This window comes from Leiobunum rupestre, chromosome 8, assembly GCF_980474605.1.
Source record: "Leiobunum rupestre chromosome 8, qqLeiRupe1.1.hap1, whole genome shotgun sequence".
NCBI classification, from domain to species: Eukaryota; Metazoa; Arthropoda; class Arachnida; order Opiliones; family Sclerosomatidae; genus Leiobunum; species Leiobunum rupestre.
The window spans coordinates 13474627-13492969 of record NC_143391.1 but is presented as its reverse complement, the minus strand read 5'-3'; the positions used below and the strand labels follow the sequence as shown (position 1 = coordinate 13492969).

The 18343-nt window shown below is 40.4% G+C and overlaps 1 protein-coding gene across 4 annotated transcripts in view; it reads left to right on the top strand.

The window, feature by feature from the left end:
• The window catches only part of LOC149932449 (hemicentin-2-like), a 61200-nt gene that overhangs the window by 22667 nt on the left and 20190 nt on the right, over positions 1 to 18343 (top strand). For all 4 annotated transcript variants that reach the window (XM_090156347.1, XM_090156346.1, XM_090156345.1 and 1 more), the window contains exons 3-6: positions 4882 to 5208; positions 11363 to 11680; positions 13129 to 13542; positions 17165 to 17479. In XM_090156347.1, coding sequence (XP_090012473.1) covers positions 4882 to 5208; positions 11363 to 11680; positions 13129 to 13542; positions 17165 to 17479 — 1374 coding nt within the window. The remainder of the gene's footprint in view (positions 1 to 4881; positions 5209 to 11362; positions 11681 to 13128; positions 13543 to 17164; positions 17480 to 18343) is intronic.

Sequence of the window (18343 nt, the reverse complement as noted above, 5' to 3'; positions counted from 1 at the left end):
CAGAAAATTAATGTACATAGGTACACCTAAGTCTGTAAAAATTTCGAATCACGAAAAATAATCCTGTATGAGTTATACCTGTAAATACGATTTACATTACCATAAGAAATAATCTTAAACAAAACAAGAAAAATCTACAATTTTTAAAAATGGTGTTTACTAGGTTTTGCCCTAAGATAGAACATTCTTTTACGGGCTTCTTCTGATTTATCAAAATACGTTCTGCAAAAGAAAAATAGTCAGGCGGAATTTCGTTATTATAGTGGTTTTTTAAAACTATTTTATACGAAAAATATGGTTTGTAAAAAAGGAAATATCCCTACGCAGTGTTATTTTTACATTTTAAGTAATCAGGCGAAGTATACAATGAATAATCTTTAAACCGTAAGCCTATTTTTGAGGAAAACACGCTCTCGTTGAAACGAATTCGAATCTGCGAAACTCATTTTTTCTTTTCTACGGCCTCGTTAGAAATAAATGATATACTTTTGAGAAAATTTAAATTTGCAATCATAATTTTATAAGATAATTCCATATATAGTCTCTTAGGGGAATATTTGAAAGAGAGCCGTTCAGAATGATATCATCAAAGAAAGATTCCCCCCCCCCTCCACGAGTCGCTGTCAAGGCCACTTGAGAACTGACCGATACGAAACGGCGAAGGATTAGTCCTTGTCACGAAGAATAGGAAGTGGTATATTTACCGAAAATTACTATAGACGTATCCTACAATCTAAATGATCAGGAATTGAATACCCTTTGTCAACAATAATACAGTCTAGGGCATAAAACTAAAGTTTCAGTCCGTTTGAATGTCAGCTATGATCATAAGTGTAAAAATGTTCTTATATAAGTGTGACACTTCCTATTCTTCACATGCAAAAGTTTTACTGAGAGCTATTCACAAGACAGACTGCTTTACGGTCTTCGTCGCCGTTTTGCGTCCGCTTGCTAACGCCTAGCTAGGGGGTAGATTTTCTTCTTGTGGTGACGTCACTCCGTTACTAGCTCTCAGTAAAATATTCCCCAAAGTGACAAACTTATGTAACAATACTATTCACTTATGCTATGACCAATAAAATTGAAACTCGCCTTGAAATCTGATTTGCAAGGGATACTGTGACTGTGTAATTTAATGACGTTATTAAATTGCATATTGATACACCGTGCCGTAATAAAATCCTCTGAGCAGTATAGAGGGCGCGAGAGAGGAAAGCGATAATGGTCAACTACAGTAGACGCGCGTGGTCACGAGACTAGGGTCGTATTAAAATTCTTCCCTCGCAGGCTCTAATTACCGGCGAAACTTGGTCGTTTTACGTGAAACACTTCAGAGGCAGAGGGATCCGCACCCTCCCTCCTCTGACAGCTTAATATTTCCGAAGTTTCCAGCAAATCACGCACGCGGCTACGCCACAATATCCTTTCTCCCTTTTCCTTTAAAAGGGTGCATAAACCATTACGAGAATTTTAAGCGCCATATCCCGACCCTCCACGAGGGATGCGGCCTCCCCGCGATGCTGGGGCATTCGCTCCACCTCCACCACGCGAGGGGGTTGACAGCCCCTTCGAATATACAACTACGCGAGCGAGGTCCCCCCCATTTCGTAACCGTTGAATTTGGATAAACGCTTTCCGCTTAAGTTCTTTAATTAGGATTTACGGCTGGTTCGTTGCCGCACATTTTAATCCGTCCGGCTCGATGGCAGCCACGTCGCGATGAAATTATTTTCTCGCGCGACTTAACGCTTGCTAAACACGACAGAAAACAGAGGCCATGGCCCAGGCCTCCACCGAAGGAAAAGAGGGGTTTCGCGGGGGGAAACGGAGTATGGAAAGAAAATTGTTTTAAAACTAGGCAGTTGAGGACTTATTCGAGTCGGTGCCACGCCACGCTGGCGATAAAAACCGATAACACAATTTTCTTAATTATGTTAAACCGGAGGAGAGTGATTTCCATTTTAATAGTTTTACAGGGAATAATGTATTTGCCCTCGAGATCGCTCGAGTAGTTTTGGAGAAATGTATACCTGGCCACCCGTTTCTTTCGTAATTACTACTTTGAGTCACGGTAGCTTGACTTGAACCAATAGCAAATATTTTAATGGTACTTAGAATTACTCGTACGTTTTGAAAGGTTGGCGTTGACAGGGTCATCTTTAGCAGTGGCGTAGCCAGAAATTCACCAAGGTGGGGGGGGGGGGGCGGAGGTCGAAGTATGTGAATATTAAGAGGGGTCGAGAAGGGGTGGAAATTTTGTACAGTTGAAGGTAGGCCCAAAGGGGGTCTGGACCCGGAAACCCCCCTTGTCTACGCCACTGATCCTTAGAAATAAATTGTGGTTGAAACTTATCAAATACGCTTTGATAAATTTATACGAAATTTTAAACGGTGATATATAATAATAATAATCAGCTAGGCTAATACCCAAGGCACCACCTTAGGCCAAATTCATCTAGCGACTTTTAATGCCTTAAACAGGTGGCCGGGTTGCAATGCGTAGGAGGGTGGTGGCAAGCCCTTCATGCCACGCGAGCCAACAGTTCCCTTCACTAACTATTACCGTTAACCTCTACAAGTTTTTATGAAAGGGGAAACCGAAGAAATCGGGGGAAAACCCTTTATATTTAATTCCTAACTAAGCAGACGATTTAATTACAGCATAAATACAGATTTTTTTCGCTAGACAAAGAAAATTAAAAAATATGAATCTTTCGTGTATTTGTTTTAACACTAGTTTGTTCATCTAAAACGTAATAATATCGTTGTGTCGATGAAAAAGATAAATGTTTAATGGACATACACATAAAACTACGTGAAAAAGTAAAAAAGATCAATTTGGAAAGCGGAAGAAAAAGTTTATTAGGATAAACGCGGTACTTCGGCCGATATTATATTTTCCCTTCTAAAATCTTTTACTTTTTCGCGTAGTTTAATGTTCTATCTCTTCAGCTCTCGCGTTTACCGCTTTAATGGAAAGACACGACTCAAGAAAAAAATAGCTAATTGAGAAAGAACTGTATAATCTTTCAGAAAGATATTTTTTCTACACTTCATTCTGTATAAACATCTTTCAATTATCGGTCTTCAGGCTTGTGCTCGAACAATCATCATGTTGTGGCGTATCGTGAAAAAACTAGATTTATCGTTTCTGGTGATCCTTCTTATTTGATGAAATTCTTTTCGAATTTCAAAGAGATTGGTGTAGGCAATTTTTTAGATACCTCCCCTAGAAAAAGCGCAACGTAACAACTCTGTGAGGAGCGTTTCTTCTTGTCCATCGTTAACGGAACACGATGATGCCCCGTCTCATTAGGACAGTGAAGTGATCGACATAGTGAACAAACAGTTCCGTCAAGGATTGATAGGAAGAAACGCTCAGCTGTTCATTGAGGAATTGATTTTTTTTGGATTAATCTAAGAAAGTTTATACACTACCTCCGCTGAAAGTCGATAATTTTATAGAAATAATAAAACTGGCGTTTTTCACTTACGAGGAGACTACCCGAGGTGATAATCACCGATTTGGTTGAAACTAGGTGGGCATGTAGACCTTATGGTAACATGAAATTTCACCAAGGGAAAAATTGCAATTGGCTTTAGTTTTGCCATGACAACCGAAAATGTTTTTGACAACACAGTCTGTATATTGTCCCATTGAAAATAACAATTGATCAATTTTTACATATTTTGATCAAATTGACCAAAATTCATAAAAATATCATAAAATTCATTTGATTTGTCAATTTTGATAGATATATTTTTTTGGTTTTAAAATTTGAAATTTTTTTAAAATTTTTCACAGGAAGTGCTCAGATTCCCATGTTATTTTCAATGAGAAAATATACATACTGTGTTGTCAAACACATTTTCGGTTGCCATGGCAAAACTAAAGCCCATTGCAATTTTTCCCTTGGTGAAACTTCATTTTACCCTAAGGTCTACATACCCACCTAGTTTCAACCAAATCGGTGATTATAACCTCGGGTAGTCTCCTTGTTAGCAAAACATATGCATCGTATTTCAACTGATTGGGGATAGTGGTATTAAATTGTTAGAATCGTTGAAAATTAGATATGCACAATGCTCATGTACTTTCATTGCTTTTGTATAATTTAGTGCAGGAATCCATACCTCTACTTGGAATGCTTATCGCGGCAGATTTTGGTCTCGATGTGACTGACGGTTTTTTTGACATCACTATGTTAACTTAACAAACAACCACGTGAGAGGGGAGCGCGCGCAGAGGGAATTTTTTCTCTCGTAGCCATAAGCGATACGGCAGGATAAGCATTCCAAGTAGAGGTATGGATTCCTGTTTAATGTCACAGTAATAATAATAATAATAATAATAATAATCAGCTAGGCTAATACCCAAGGCACCACCCTAGGCCTAAGTCATCGAGCGACTTTTAAAGCCTTTTAATTCAGGTGGCCGGGTTACAATGCGTAGGAGGGTGGTGGCAAGCCCTGCAAGCCACGCGAGTCAACAGCTCCCTACACTAACTATTACCGTTAGACTGAGTGTTCTGTAAAAACAGAATGAAAATAAAATATGTTGTATGATTTTAAAATTAAATTGGAAACGTTTTGAAATGTAAAATTACATAGTTTCCAAATCGAAAAGAATCGAGCTTTCCCCTTCCTCGAAGACGTGTGTACATCTGATTTTCAAAAGACGCTCTGTGATTTCCATTGATTTCTCACAATGTTTCGGTGATAATCTTCAATTTGTACACTGCTTTTATCGATAAAAATTACACTTTTGTTGGATAAATTAAAATTTTATAAGTTTGTTTTCTAGTTCTAGATGATTAAAGTAAAATACACGAACATTTAAAATTGTTCAACAATTAAAATGTCAAAAATATTTCTTTTCAGTGGAGCCAGGGGAGCCTTATATTGAGGTAGAGAAGGAGCAGATTCCAAACGGGACGACGATAGGACCGTACTACGAAAGCAGCACGTTACTTTTACATTGCAAGCTGCCCGGAGGTCGGCCCGTGCCAGCCATCAGGTGGTGGAACGGGACGCAAGTCATGCCGCACAAAATAGGCGTCAAAACAAATCCGGATTGGACTTACGACGTGACGTCCACTACCAGATTCGTGCTGTCGCGGTACGACCTGGGCGCCAGGTTCGAGTGCAACATTGAGAACAACGTCACCAGGACCTACCATAACATGTGGCTCAAACTAGACATATATGGTGAGTCAAACCTCCAGAGTTTAATTCTCAATTCGAAAAGCGCCGTAAATAAAAGGTTGAAACGCGGGAGTTGGTCGCGTCTATTCCGTTTCTTTCAAAGCGGTTAAACGTTTAGGAGGCCATTAGAATTCCGTCACAGGGCCAAAGCCACTAACGTAAAAACGGCAAATCAGGGAAATTTATCGCCGCACTCGTTTATTCCGTATAAAGGGAAAAGAAAAAATAGTGGGCGATTATTTACCCAGGTATTAGAGCCGGCATCGCTGCCTCTTTAAATATTCAGTTCGTGTTTTCTTCGACCGCCTTGTAAAATCCGCGGGGAGTCGGAACGAACTTTTACAAGGTCGTCATAAAAAGATCCTCTTCACTCGGAGAAGGAGCGCTTTTCGCCAGCAATGAAGCCACGGACAGAAACGGAGAACTACCAGAAGGAGCGCGCGCTCCGGAGGTTGCTCAAACACGAGCGGACATCAAATTTTACGACTTCCGGGGATGGCCTTAAGAGCGAAGAACTCCCTTTTTTTCCATTCCCGGAGTAGAAAATGCTTTCTCGCCCAATGACTCGGCCGCTATTGTTTGCAATTGGGAACAGCTGCCGTTCTTCTCGTTGGCGTCGCGGGCAATATAAAGACTATTCGGGAGGCGGCATTAGAGCTGGCGTCGCGTATCGCCAAAGAGCCGAGGCCGAGCGAGCAAATGGAAAAGCCAACGGAGAAAAAGAAGGACGGAATGCCCGTTGCCAGATGATCTCCCCAACTGCCTTCGGGATTTTTCTCTTTACTTTCTCAAACGAGGAATTTATGGGCTTTAAAATAACGCATTATAGCGAGCCTGGACACTTCGATGGAAACGATACAGCGCGGAATCTATCAATTCCCGAAGATTACGAAGGCAGCTTCTGTCGTCCATTAGAGCTACGATTCCAAATATCCGATCGAACGGTCAAATTACAATTACAAAGACGACACTCGACTTTGGTCAATTACTTCTAGCAACCGCGAAAGCTAGTCTCAATCGCCGAAAGATCATTATCGAGAACCAAAACAAAAAAATATGTAAACAATTTTTATCCGAGATATAAGCGACGTTATTGTCAATTACGAAAACAACGCGAAAGCGGTTTGTAGCGACATTATGAAATATTAAAGCGAACATACGGACAAATAGAGCGATACTATTAGACACCGGAAACCAAACCTATTGACCCGGGACTCTCGGGCCCTATAGATGGTCCGCGAAGCGCCACAACGATAGAACGCCAAAACAGCATTAAAGCGACGAGTTTTTGATTAATCCCGTCCAAGTATAATGAGAAGTCGCTGTTTAATGTTTCATTTAGGGACGATCCCCGTTCCGCTAACTATACAGGATCAAAATAATGACTTTGAACTTTCCCGGAAAACAAGCTTTCTCATTTTGATCCTAATTTACTTCGTAACGATCCGTTTTCGCTCCCGACACGACCATAAAACGAGGAAAGAGTCCGTTTCGCCAAAGCTTTTACGACGCGCTCGATCCGATAGAGTTTGCCGCAAAAAAAAAGGGCTAAAAATACGCGGTTCTATAGACGTTCGACTCTATAATTTTAATGGCGTTGATATACTCGAAAATAGAAAAATCCCGTCCGCGGGGAGATCAAGATGGAGGAGCGCTAACTATGGCGAACATTAATCCAATTCGGAGTCATTCCGAATGAGAAGGAGAATAAAAAGTAAAGAAATCCCCGCAGGGAAAAAGAAGTGATCGAAGACAGGCTTCGTTAACCGAACAACTATTCATATCTTACGTTGGAAAGAGCCGCCTATCGGCGAAACCCGATCATTACGCATTTTTTCACTCCTTTCCTCGAGTAGACTTTTTCCCCGGAGTAATTACGAAGAAAACTATTTCTTTCCTATCCCGGCTTCGGATCAGTTACTTCCGCCGACTAAAAAGGAGAAAAACCGGCGGGCCAAGGTGGAGGGAAAAAAGTCCCAAAAAATGCCGTGATGGCTTTATACATATCCGAAGAGGGACAGAGGGACACGCGAGAGTCGCGATGGAAAAGAACTCGGCGAGGTGCCGAAATCGATACAGCGATATTTTTCTTGTCACGAAAAGCTGCCCATATTTCATTCGTTTCAATTTAAGCTTCATTCTACTTTTTGAGGCTGTTTTTCTCTTCTTTATTTTGAACCTCTTTTTTCCTTTTATTTCACCTAAAAAATCCCGGATATCGCGGAAGTGTTTCTCGGCGAATCTCCCTCTTTTCTGGCGTTATTTCCCTAGTAAATGAGCTGAATGAAATATGACCTAGATTTTACTGACAAGCAATAGCTGGGATGGATATCCGCGCTCCCAATCGATATAGAACCTTTCTCTTTTCCCTATCATATTATATCAGGGATGCACCCTGATGCGGATAGTCAGGTCTGCTGGTAGGGGATCTAGAAAAACTATATAAAAGATTCCGAGATGCCTATAGATTTTTTCCCTCTATCGAATAAAGTCGAGAAGACGGTAGAGGAGTGCGGGTGGAATAATTAAAACTAAATCAGCTAACTTATAGCGGTGCATAATTTAAGACTCAGTCCCTCCCCCATCAAGGAATTTTTTTGCGCAACGACGATGCTATAAGAAACCGATAGATTCCGCTCTACTAAGAGTTGATCAATTTTTTCTTTGGCGCTTTCGCAGCCGGCCATATCGGTAATCAATATGGACGACAGAGTAAAAGCAAGAAATATTCTCCCTGACACTTTCTCCCCTTTTTTACAGTGTTAAAAGGCAGTCTGCAACGGTGGGGTGGCGAGGGGGGATAAATGCCTCGAATAACTCGGTATCCGAGACACGATAAACAAGAGCGGGAAAGATGCGTTCCAGGGGGAGGGGGGCGTGAGGGGGGCGTAACCCTTGAGTTACTAAAGGGGGGAAAATAAACACTTATCGACTGAAAGCGGCTCCATAAACTCTCATTAGAGGAATCCGGGAGAGCCCGCACACCCGCGGCCTGCCTGCCTGCCCCCAAATAGTTCTCTTAAACCCTTTTATTTTTCTCGTCGTCGTACATTGAGGTCCGAATATATAGTTCCACGGGTAACGTTCTAGTTTATATCGTGGCCACTAGAGGACCGCCGACGTAGTGGAAACTAGAAGCATAAATTATATAGCGAAACTTTTAAAATGTTCACTCGAAAAATAGTTAAATTAGTTGGACAACATTCCGTAAAATCAGGAGTACGACATTTTTGCGAGACAGGTTTTTAAAGAAATTTCCCGCCTCCCACTCGCGTGGACCGACTACACCTCTTAATTCAATTAAACAGGCATCTACAATATGCTTCGTTCCGAAGATGAAAAAATAAACGTCGGAAATAATTCCTAATTCTAACTTCTTTTAACTAGTGTTGTAAGTCGGAAAAATTTAAGGAAAATGATCGAAGCCTTTTTTCCGGAAAATTTTCCGTATTTTTTAAAAAAAATAAAAAAAAATTCATTCAACGATTAGTCTAATATATTGTTTGCAAATTTAAATATAGCGGCGTTTTCACCCAATTTTTTCGAATCTAAAAGTAAAACTAGTTCTAGGCTAGTTTAAATTGATTAACAACGGAACGCTATTAATGTTTCGTAGTTTTTGTTTACTGATATTAGACATTTTAAATCGATAAAAAGTTAAATACATTAAAAATCCTTAAAAAGTAATGCATGTTTCAATTTTTTATTATCAAGAAAATTTTCCGCAATTCGAAAAATTTTATTTTTCCCGAAAATTAACAAGACTACTTTTAACGTTACTAGCCCCAGCTATACCCATAACAATTAATAAACTTTGCGACGCCTTAGAACTTTAAACTCCCTTTAAACCTTATTCGCGGGAATATTGAATCTTTTTTAATGCGCAGAATCTTTTAATTTTGAATGACGTGATAAACTTTTAAGTGCGTAAATGTTTTATTAGTTCTAAGCTTAAATATTTCTTTGCTAAAATTTAAATTTAATAAATATTATATGGTTTTAACGGTTTTTAACGCATAAGAAGGGGTAACGAAGCGTACGAACCAATTCCTACGTTATAAATAGAGGCCGTTGCACTTTATCCCGAGGGAAGGTGGGACCGCTCCTACACTTAGCACTTAAATTTATATTCGTAGATGGCGCTGTTTGTTACGACAAAATTTCTAATCTTTCTGGATTTCGCGCTAAAATACCATGCTTTAATTATATTTAAGAGTAGTAGGTTTATTTTATTCTTTATCTAATGGAAAGGCAAATAATTCATTTAACAATCCATTTAAATCTGTTTACATGTAGAGATTTTGAAATCTCCAAAAACCAAGTAACGTTTTCAGTGACCTTTTCAGGAATAACTTAAATAGCTACTATAAACTAACCATTTATTTAACAACTTATTACTTAAAATCGTGAATTTATTAATTTCTAAATAATTTAAAACTAAGAACTTCTTGATATTTTCAAATAAAATTGTCAGATACAAATGCAGTCTAATGAAAAATTAGTAAATGTTTTAGAAAAATGTATATACATTTTTATTTTACCATAATAAGAAATAATCTCAACTTTCGCTTGCAATGTTTAATTAATAATACAGTTAATACTTTACTATAATAATAATAATCAGCTAGGCTAATACCCAAGGCACCACCTCAGGCCTAAGTCACCATGCGACTTTTGAAGCCCTTAATTCAGGTGGCCGGGTTACAATGCGTAGGAGGGTGGTGGCAAGCCCTGCAAGCCACGCAAGCCAACAGCTCCCTACACTAACTATTACCGTTAATCTTAACAAACTTTTATGGAAGGGGAAACCGAAGATCTCGAGGGAAAACCCCTTAAGCCAGTGGGGAGAGAACTTGCTTCGTGTACAAAATATTTCGTTTTTTCATTTATGTCGCGACAACAGCATAATTCAATTTTAATAATGTTTCTAACGGATCGAGAGAAAAGCATATAACCCTTGAAACATTAAATTCTTTCAAAACTGGTCGGAATGGCAACTTTACGTGTAAAACTAGGTTTCCAAAGTCGCTTGGAATACCAAAAAGAACTAAGCTTTTCCGATTCGTTTGGATGACCTTTTTAAATTCCCCCCAGTTTTAAGTTCGGCGAACGGCTTAAACTTTGCTTTTCCCAGTTCTTAAGCGCCTTTTGAAACTTAACTTTAGGCTCTGTAGAATTCGAATTGGTGAGTGCCCAATAAAAAACTACCTTCCAAGAAATTGGGTTCGAATATTTTTAGTTTCGTGTTCGATTTTTGTTCTAGATCAAGTGGGTGATTTTGTCCATTGCCAAATTTCACAAAATCTTTCTTAAAACTTTAAAACATCAATCCCCAACAGCATTTTTATTAAACCGTTCAGCGTCAAGATTAGCACGAAAAAATATGCTGCGGGTAATTTAAATTTATTTGAAATGCCTAGGAAAATAAAGCATAGCAATTCCCTCAAATTCGGGACAATGTTGGGTGTAAAATAGCGTGAACTTAATTTGTTTTTTGTTAGCATATTTTAAGCCCATTTAAAATATGACGCAAACGTAAAAAAACCAGAAAATTGTGTAATTTTAATTGTATTGTATTTTTTAGTTTGTATATATAAGGCATTTTAAATTTAATCGAAGGGCAGTCTGGTCTAGTCAAGTCACGTATTTGTCTCAGTAATGTAAATAATAAATTGTTTTTTAAAAGATAAAGTTGACTGAGTAAATTAATTTTAAAAGTCCACGATCAGGGCTCCAGGGGTAAGTCACTCTCGGATGACCTGTACACCGAGTTCGCGAACTTAGTACTGTTAAAGGTACCGATTTTTAAGAGTTCACGAACTGTTATTAGCACAGTCAGAGGTACGACAGTGAACACCGAGTTCGCGGAGTGACCAACCCCTTGAATGGGCTCCTGAAATGGGTGGTCCGGGGGAAAACGGAATTAATTTTATTTTCATTTCATTAACGCTTCTTTCGTAATCATTTTCTAATTTGGCTGTTTCTTTATTTAAACGCCTTATGTCAGGTACCTTCTCCCCTTTCATCACGTCACTCAGGCCTGACTAAAATGCCTTTTCAATCTGACTCAATATGGTAAATGAAAGACATTGAGTTGGCGCAAGTGAAATTTTAAAGTTTTATCTTCGTTACTGAGACGCTTATTTGTTCTTTCCAGTTAGGCCCAAAAGCATCACTTTACGTGGCCCAACGACGGAAGTGGTCGCCGGAGAGATGGTGTCTTTGACGTGCAGCGTGGAGGGTGCCCATCCACCGGCCAACGTGACGTGGTACAACCGGACAGACGTCATCATCCCTCAGCCCCCTTCGTCCAAAGACTTGATGAGCGACGGCACATTTCGCACATCGAGCACATTGGTGTTCGTAGCGTCTCAGCACGACCACGCCAGGGAATTTTTTTGCAAAGGGACCAACGAAGTTCTACAAAGAAAACACGAAGCGCCTCTGCTGCAAGCGTTGAAGCTCGAAGTCCTCTGTGAGTTCCGCTTTCTCAATTTATTCCACTCTTTCTACTTCCAGACGCCGAAGTTAGCGCTTATTCCGCTTCTATACTTATTCGAACCCATCCAACTCTTTTCCAAGAGTCGTTCTTAACTTTTGGCGGGCGTGAGCGAAGTTTCTTATTATTCTTTAATAAACGAATCGAGAGAAATGTTATTCCACTGCGAGAAACGTTTTCTTATCAAAACTATCACGTTCCAACTGAAATTAGATCAACATTCTTCTGACGCGGGAATTCCCTCGCGTTTTAGATTCGCCGGAAATAAAGACCGCCGCCTCCGCCAGCCGAAAGAACCGTCAAAATTCCAAATTTACTGGCCAAGAAACTTCTTGTTTCATTAACTGAAACTCCAAAGGGAGAAATAACTCAGCCAATTGAGAACAACACGCGAAACTCAAGCTACCGAAAGATGCCGAGTTTATTGAAGAACATATTATCTTTTTAGAAATAACGCGAGAGCCGAAAACTCTAATGAGACAAGATAATGTATTTTAGTATTTATAAGATAATGTTATATATAGAAACATCTCGCAAACGAGTTATAATATTTACCGATCCAATTCAAATATTTTATCCAAGAATCCTACCTATTTTGTAGAATACAAATTGGTTTTAAATTCGAAGCTCCGAGGGGAATAAGAAAATGGATTCGAATATATTTAAAGCTAATATATGTCTAGAGAAGTTCGTAAAATTATTTTCAAGCAGGGTTCCAATTTCTTGTTTCGGAACTCCTCGCGGCGAAATAAGAACCGAACATTAAATTTCGCTTTCTATTATACATTTGCGCTTTCCCTTCGGGGATAAAACTAAGCATTTACCTTTCACCTAAACTCCGCTCGTATATACGTCACGCTTCGATCCATCATTTACGGTAAATCCGGAGCAACACAGCGCCGCGGCTCACACCATTCGACGAGTAGGCCTAAAGGATAGATGTTTTTCCCTTCTCGATATTCCTTTTCTATCTCCCGCGAGGCTTCAATCTTTATTTTTGCTTACGATATTGGACCCGGTCGCCTTTCCGCTCACCAACCAATCCATTTATATCCCAGCTTAGATTTCCTTTTTTTCGTACCATTATAACACGCGTCCATTTTTACTCTAAATAAAGAAATACGAGATTTATGGTTTCCTAAAAAACGAGGCATGCGGGCGTAAAGGCTGATCGACCTCTGATAAGGAAAAATACTCTCTCTCGGTAATCTCTCTCGAAGCAATTCGACGTGGGCTTTCTTTAATAGACCCTCTGGTGTATTACGAGACAATCGTAGCAACCCGTACAAGAAATCCCGCTCTCTTTTAGGAAATGAGGGAGACAATATATCGAAATTAGATTCGTATTTCGTAACGGTGTTTTGGCCCTTCTCTGATATTTTCCGATTTTTATCTCTTTTTCTTTGGGGGAAAACAAACCACAGACCCGCCTTCGGTGACCATCAAGCCGGAGGGAGTTCTCAGCGTCTCGGAACACGGAACCGCAAACATCACCTGCTCCTACGACTCCAACCCTCCCAACATTACCGAAATTATATGGTACAAAGATAAAATGCCCGTTTCCAGAAACAGAAAAGGAAGTTTGGGAGGAGGAGGCGGTGGGCCAACTTCTGGTGGCAACTCCGGCCCGGGTGGGTCCGGCTCGGGAGGAACGAGCGGCGGCGGAGGAGGCAATTCGGGGGGAGGGTCAAGCAACTCTCAGTCTGGACGTCGCCCGATCCGAAAAACGTTGTTGTTCAAGAACATCACGAGGCACGACGCTGGCCTCTATTCCTGCCACGTCAGAAACGCTTTCGGACGGGCCAATTCTTCCAACTTTCTGCAAATCAACGTCGTTTGTGAGTATTTTTTTGACTCGTCATCCTGTTCGCGTTGACCCAAATTTTGCTTTTATTTATACTCATTACTATAATGACAATCGTTCCCCGAGACTTTCTCCGGTTGTTATCCTTTTTTCGGGGGAAAACGGGAACCGTAATTGTTTTGTCTTTCCCGTTGCGGCCTCTTTTCGAAGTTCCCCCGAGTTTTATTTCTAACTGCTTATATAAAGGCCTTCAACCAACGCAGCCCCCCATTTATTGCTTTTTGGCTTTTCACGTTGTAAAATTGATAGAGGTAACGATCCATACCCCCCTCGTATCACACGGAGAAAACGGAGCGCGCCTGGTATAAACGATTTATACGGACAGTATATAGTTTGTCCCCGCACCCTCTTGGATATTGTTAATGAAAACTGCGACCCTATAGCGAAAGGAAGCAAAAATTAATTACAGCGTTATATATAATATATTATCCCTTTTTCGTACGGCGTATAAGAGGGGGGGGGGGGGGGCTACATGGACGGGGAAGAACAATAGAGAGCCCGCTTTTTTTCATTATCTTCCAAGTTAGATTAAAAATTACCCAGGGTGAAAAGAAATCATCTTATAAGATTAAGCGTCTCATCGGTCGCCCGAAGCAAAAGTCTTTAGATCTAAAGAATAAAGAGTGACTAAACTATAGTTTGGGATGGCTGGGGTGGGGCGAGAGCGAGGGGTCGAAATGGTAGCGTGCAAAGGTAAACAACGGAGTACAAAAGATAGCTAGATGCGCGGACCTCGAAAGCGAACGAAATTTGCATGCCTCGGCTTTCAAAGGCAGCTCCGAAAGGATTAAAGACCGAATGAAGGGTTATCTCAAAAACTCTAAAGGCAAGTCCGCCTCCGTCTTTCTGTCTCTCTCTCTCTCTCTCTCTCTCTCTCTCTCTCTCTCTCTCTCTCTCTCTCTCGCTTTCTTCGACGAGGGAACTTTTCTTTTATAATTAATTGAACGGAGTTAAGCCGCCACGGTAATTCCAAGCCATGAATTGTTTCGACTTTTTCAAAAACTAGCGAAGGAACGAAGCGGTGACGTCGGCGCTGGAAGGATTTTCAATCGGCGGCGAAAGAAGGGACAGATATAGAAACGTCGCTTTCTTCTTTTGGCGCGACTCGAAAAATCGCTCCGTTAGCTTCAGATTAATTGAAAGAGCTTTCGAGAATTAAACCTATGGAATACTCTTCTTACTGCACTATACCGTACGTATAAATGAAAGGAGAGAACTTGGGGGCAAGGTGGGTGGAAATGAAAGGGGTCCAATTCGCTAATTAGAAAGAAGGGCTTCTTTTTATCGTCTTCTTCCAATTGCGATATTTTTTCCATTCCCCAAACTATCCTTAAAAACTCTCTTACTTAAAGCACACCCGTATTTCTTTTCTAATCCCGTAGTTCCAAAAGGTTCAAATTTAATTACCAGTTTCGGTAAGTTTACACAAATTTTAAGGGATAAATTTATCAAAATAAAAAAGTCACCCATTCGTGGAACTAGGAAACTAAACTTTGGACGGAAATAAGGGACGGTACACTCAATAGGTAGCTAAGGTAGTATATATATATATATATATACGGCGACTTTAGGCAACTTGTCTACTCAAACGAAACTAATACGCGTTATATCTCCAAAACATGAAAATTGATAGACCATTTTCTTTTTACGTAGCTCATTAAATTTAATATAGTAACATAACGAATAATTAACCTTTTATTACTAAGATTTTGAACGTATCGCTCTGTTTCAATCTTTTTTACAATTTCGCTAACTTAACTCTGCGTGTAGTCATCACATTTTACACCTCTTCCACGAAATGCGAGTTTAACATTGAGTGTGCCGTACCATATTTGTTATTCTAGCTTTAAACGACTACCTACGCTAACGTTTAATTTTAGGTCACAAGAAACCATACGAAAAGACAAAGGAATACGCTCGGGGCGACAGTAATGTTTATGCAAACCCATACTCTAGACAATTCTTAACGTCGCTAGGCTATATAAAAGAAAGCGGGTGGAGTTTTTGAGGGGTGGAGTTGCAAAGAGCCCTTAATCCGAAGGCGTCCCCTTAAGCCTCATAAATAGTGTAAGCGATTGGCAAGGATGTTGGACCTCTTTCCAGCTTAGACCAGCAATATCAAGAAAAAGAAAAAGTTCCGAGATGGGATTCCGCGAATTAGCTTTTTCTCCTTTGAAAAGGCCCCATCCAGCCATAGACAGCCGCTCTGGGGAATGAAAGAAACCAAAAAGGAGAAAAAAGCTCTACCCCTATTTTCCACTTCCTTTTCCAACGAGCGGATATTTCCATCGTCTACTCTTGGATTTTGGCGATATTTTAGGAGATTTCGCGCTCTTACTCTATATATATTTATAGGTATAGTTGTTCCCAAAGTCAACTGTTCTTAGCCTATATATAGCCAACCTCATAAAGAAACTAAATTTCTGGCCCAGCCGAAATAAGTTCGTCAATAGCACCAGTAAGGAAGAGGTACGCGATGAATTGTAAATTCCCATTCGGAAAACGAAATTGGATCGAAAAGTTGCTCTATACGAACATATAAGAGCAGAATTCTTTAGAACCGTCTTTTGAAAAGAAATTCGGTTATTTGAAAGTTAATCTGGAAATTCATTTTGGCGAGCTTCTCTTATCATTCAGACCGAAAGTCGAAATCTTTCTACGAGATCTATATACATTTATATTTGACCAAGGTCTACTACTAAACTAGAAATATTTTTCTCTTGCTCGTGTTTGTAAGTACAATGGATGCTCCAGATACGAAGTTCCAGTACCTTGGAATTATAACAATAGATCAAATGGTCTAGGTTTCTTTACTGTAAAATGTTTGGTTTTATTTCAAAATAGGGTTTTTGAATTACCAAAATTTCCATGCATTTTACTTTTGTAGCGCAGACTTTTTTAGAAATTAATTAATTAATTGAGATCACACCCTTGGGAGTCTCACAACGCAAGACGAAGTTTGTCAAAATTTAAACATTTTACCTTTTGAAATTGTTTTTGTCGTTAATGTTAAGTTTTGTATTCGCCCAGAAGGCCAATAGGCCGCAGAACCGCGCTTGTTACCCGAATAAAGCTAAGTTTCCCCTAAATGTTGGTATCTTACTTTTTAGCTTAGTTGGCAATTTAAGAACGTTCTAGACCCTAATTACTATACCACGGTTCGTTATCTTACCCTTCCTAAGGTTGCAACTGAGTATAGAACATATGTGTATATAGATGTTTCTATCGAGGGGTAGTCACTCGTAAATATATTTTCGTAAAATATTCGGTGATTACCAGCGATTTTTCATAATTTTGCAGTGATTTCCGGTGATTATTTTAAATTAATTCCCGTGATAACCTATGATTTGTACACCCGATTACTTAAGTGACTACCCCCTATGTTTCTATATCTCAAATAAGCAAGGTCATTCGGATATATCGACAAAAAATGGCTAACAAAAAACAGAGCAAATAAAACGCATTTCTCCGCGCCATCTACTCTTTTACATCTTTATAAATAAAAGATTTAGTGTAGACGAATAATCTCTAAAACCCTTTCCTTCTTTATCCGAATTTTCCGCGGCTGTTTGGGATTTTTCGATTGGGATACCAAGTTCCACCGGAAGTGAACGTGCGCATCACGTCCAACACAGTCACGGAAGGCATCGATCGCGCGGTGCGGCTGGCCTGCGTCGTGGTCCACGGCAACCCGGCCAAACTGGAGAGAGTCAAATGGTTCTTCAACGGGGAGCCTTTCAACAAGAGTCTGGGTCAACGGAGCAACAACGCCACGGCGGACACCGACCCCTTCTCTCCCGAAATCAAACTGGACGGTCTGGAGCGGCGCTATAGCGGAGAATATTCGTGTCAGGGTAAAAACAGTGCCGGATGGAGCGCCGTATCGCCTGGCGAGACGCTAACTGTCTACTGTAAGTACCACTCTTGAGCACCCGTAACGTACACCCCGCCGATATTCACTCGTTCGGAGTATTTCGGTATTGAAAAATTCCCCCTCTTACAACACGCCCTTATATCTTTAGATTCGATCGAAGCTTTTACGGAAGAGCGGTAGAAATGGGGAAGAGTAGAAATTGATATAAAAATTCTTTCCACTCGAAAGAGATGCGGGTGCGACTAATGCGTGGCTGAAGTTGAGGTAGCGAAGAAGCGGCGAGAGATAAAAACGTCTATGATACAATTCTACCTTTCTACCCCCTCGGTATGCCCCCCTCTGACACCCGCACATAGATAGGCGTCTTCGTAATATCAGCCGGGCACTTCGGAAGAAAAAGAAGAATAAAGAGGAAGGAGGTGGAACAGGCTCGTAAAAAGCAATGCTGAAGAGACGATCTCCTATTACCCGCCCCCTCTCTCTCCGCGGCACTGGGCTCTTTACGTATTTAGGCGCTCCGGATCTTTCATAAAAGAATCCTGAAGAGAAAAGTAGAGGTTAGCCCTCCTCCGGCATCTATAGGTTCCATTCTCCGTTCGTTTCGGATCCCTCGCGACCCCACTCTAGCTCTTCCGGGGAGAAAGGAAACCCTAAACCAATTTAAAATAATTCCTTAGTGGTGCGCGCCAAGCCGCTTCCCCGGCGCTCTCACTTCGCAGACACGCGCCTCTCCCTCCGCTAAATATATATATTATACGGGATAACGTATACAGCCCCCGCCAATTCTAGAAGCTTTTAAGTTCTCCTTCGACTTTTTGAAAAGAGATATAAATTGAAGTGAAATGTTAACGAACCGACCACGATACAACGACGAACTATACCCTTCAAAAGCCGCTCCGCG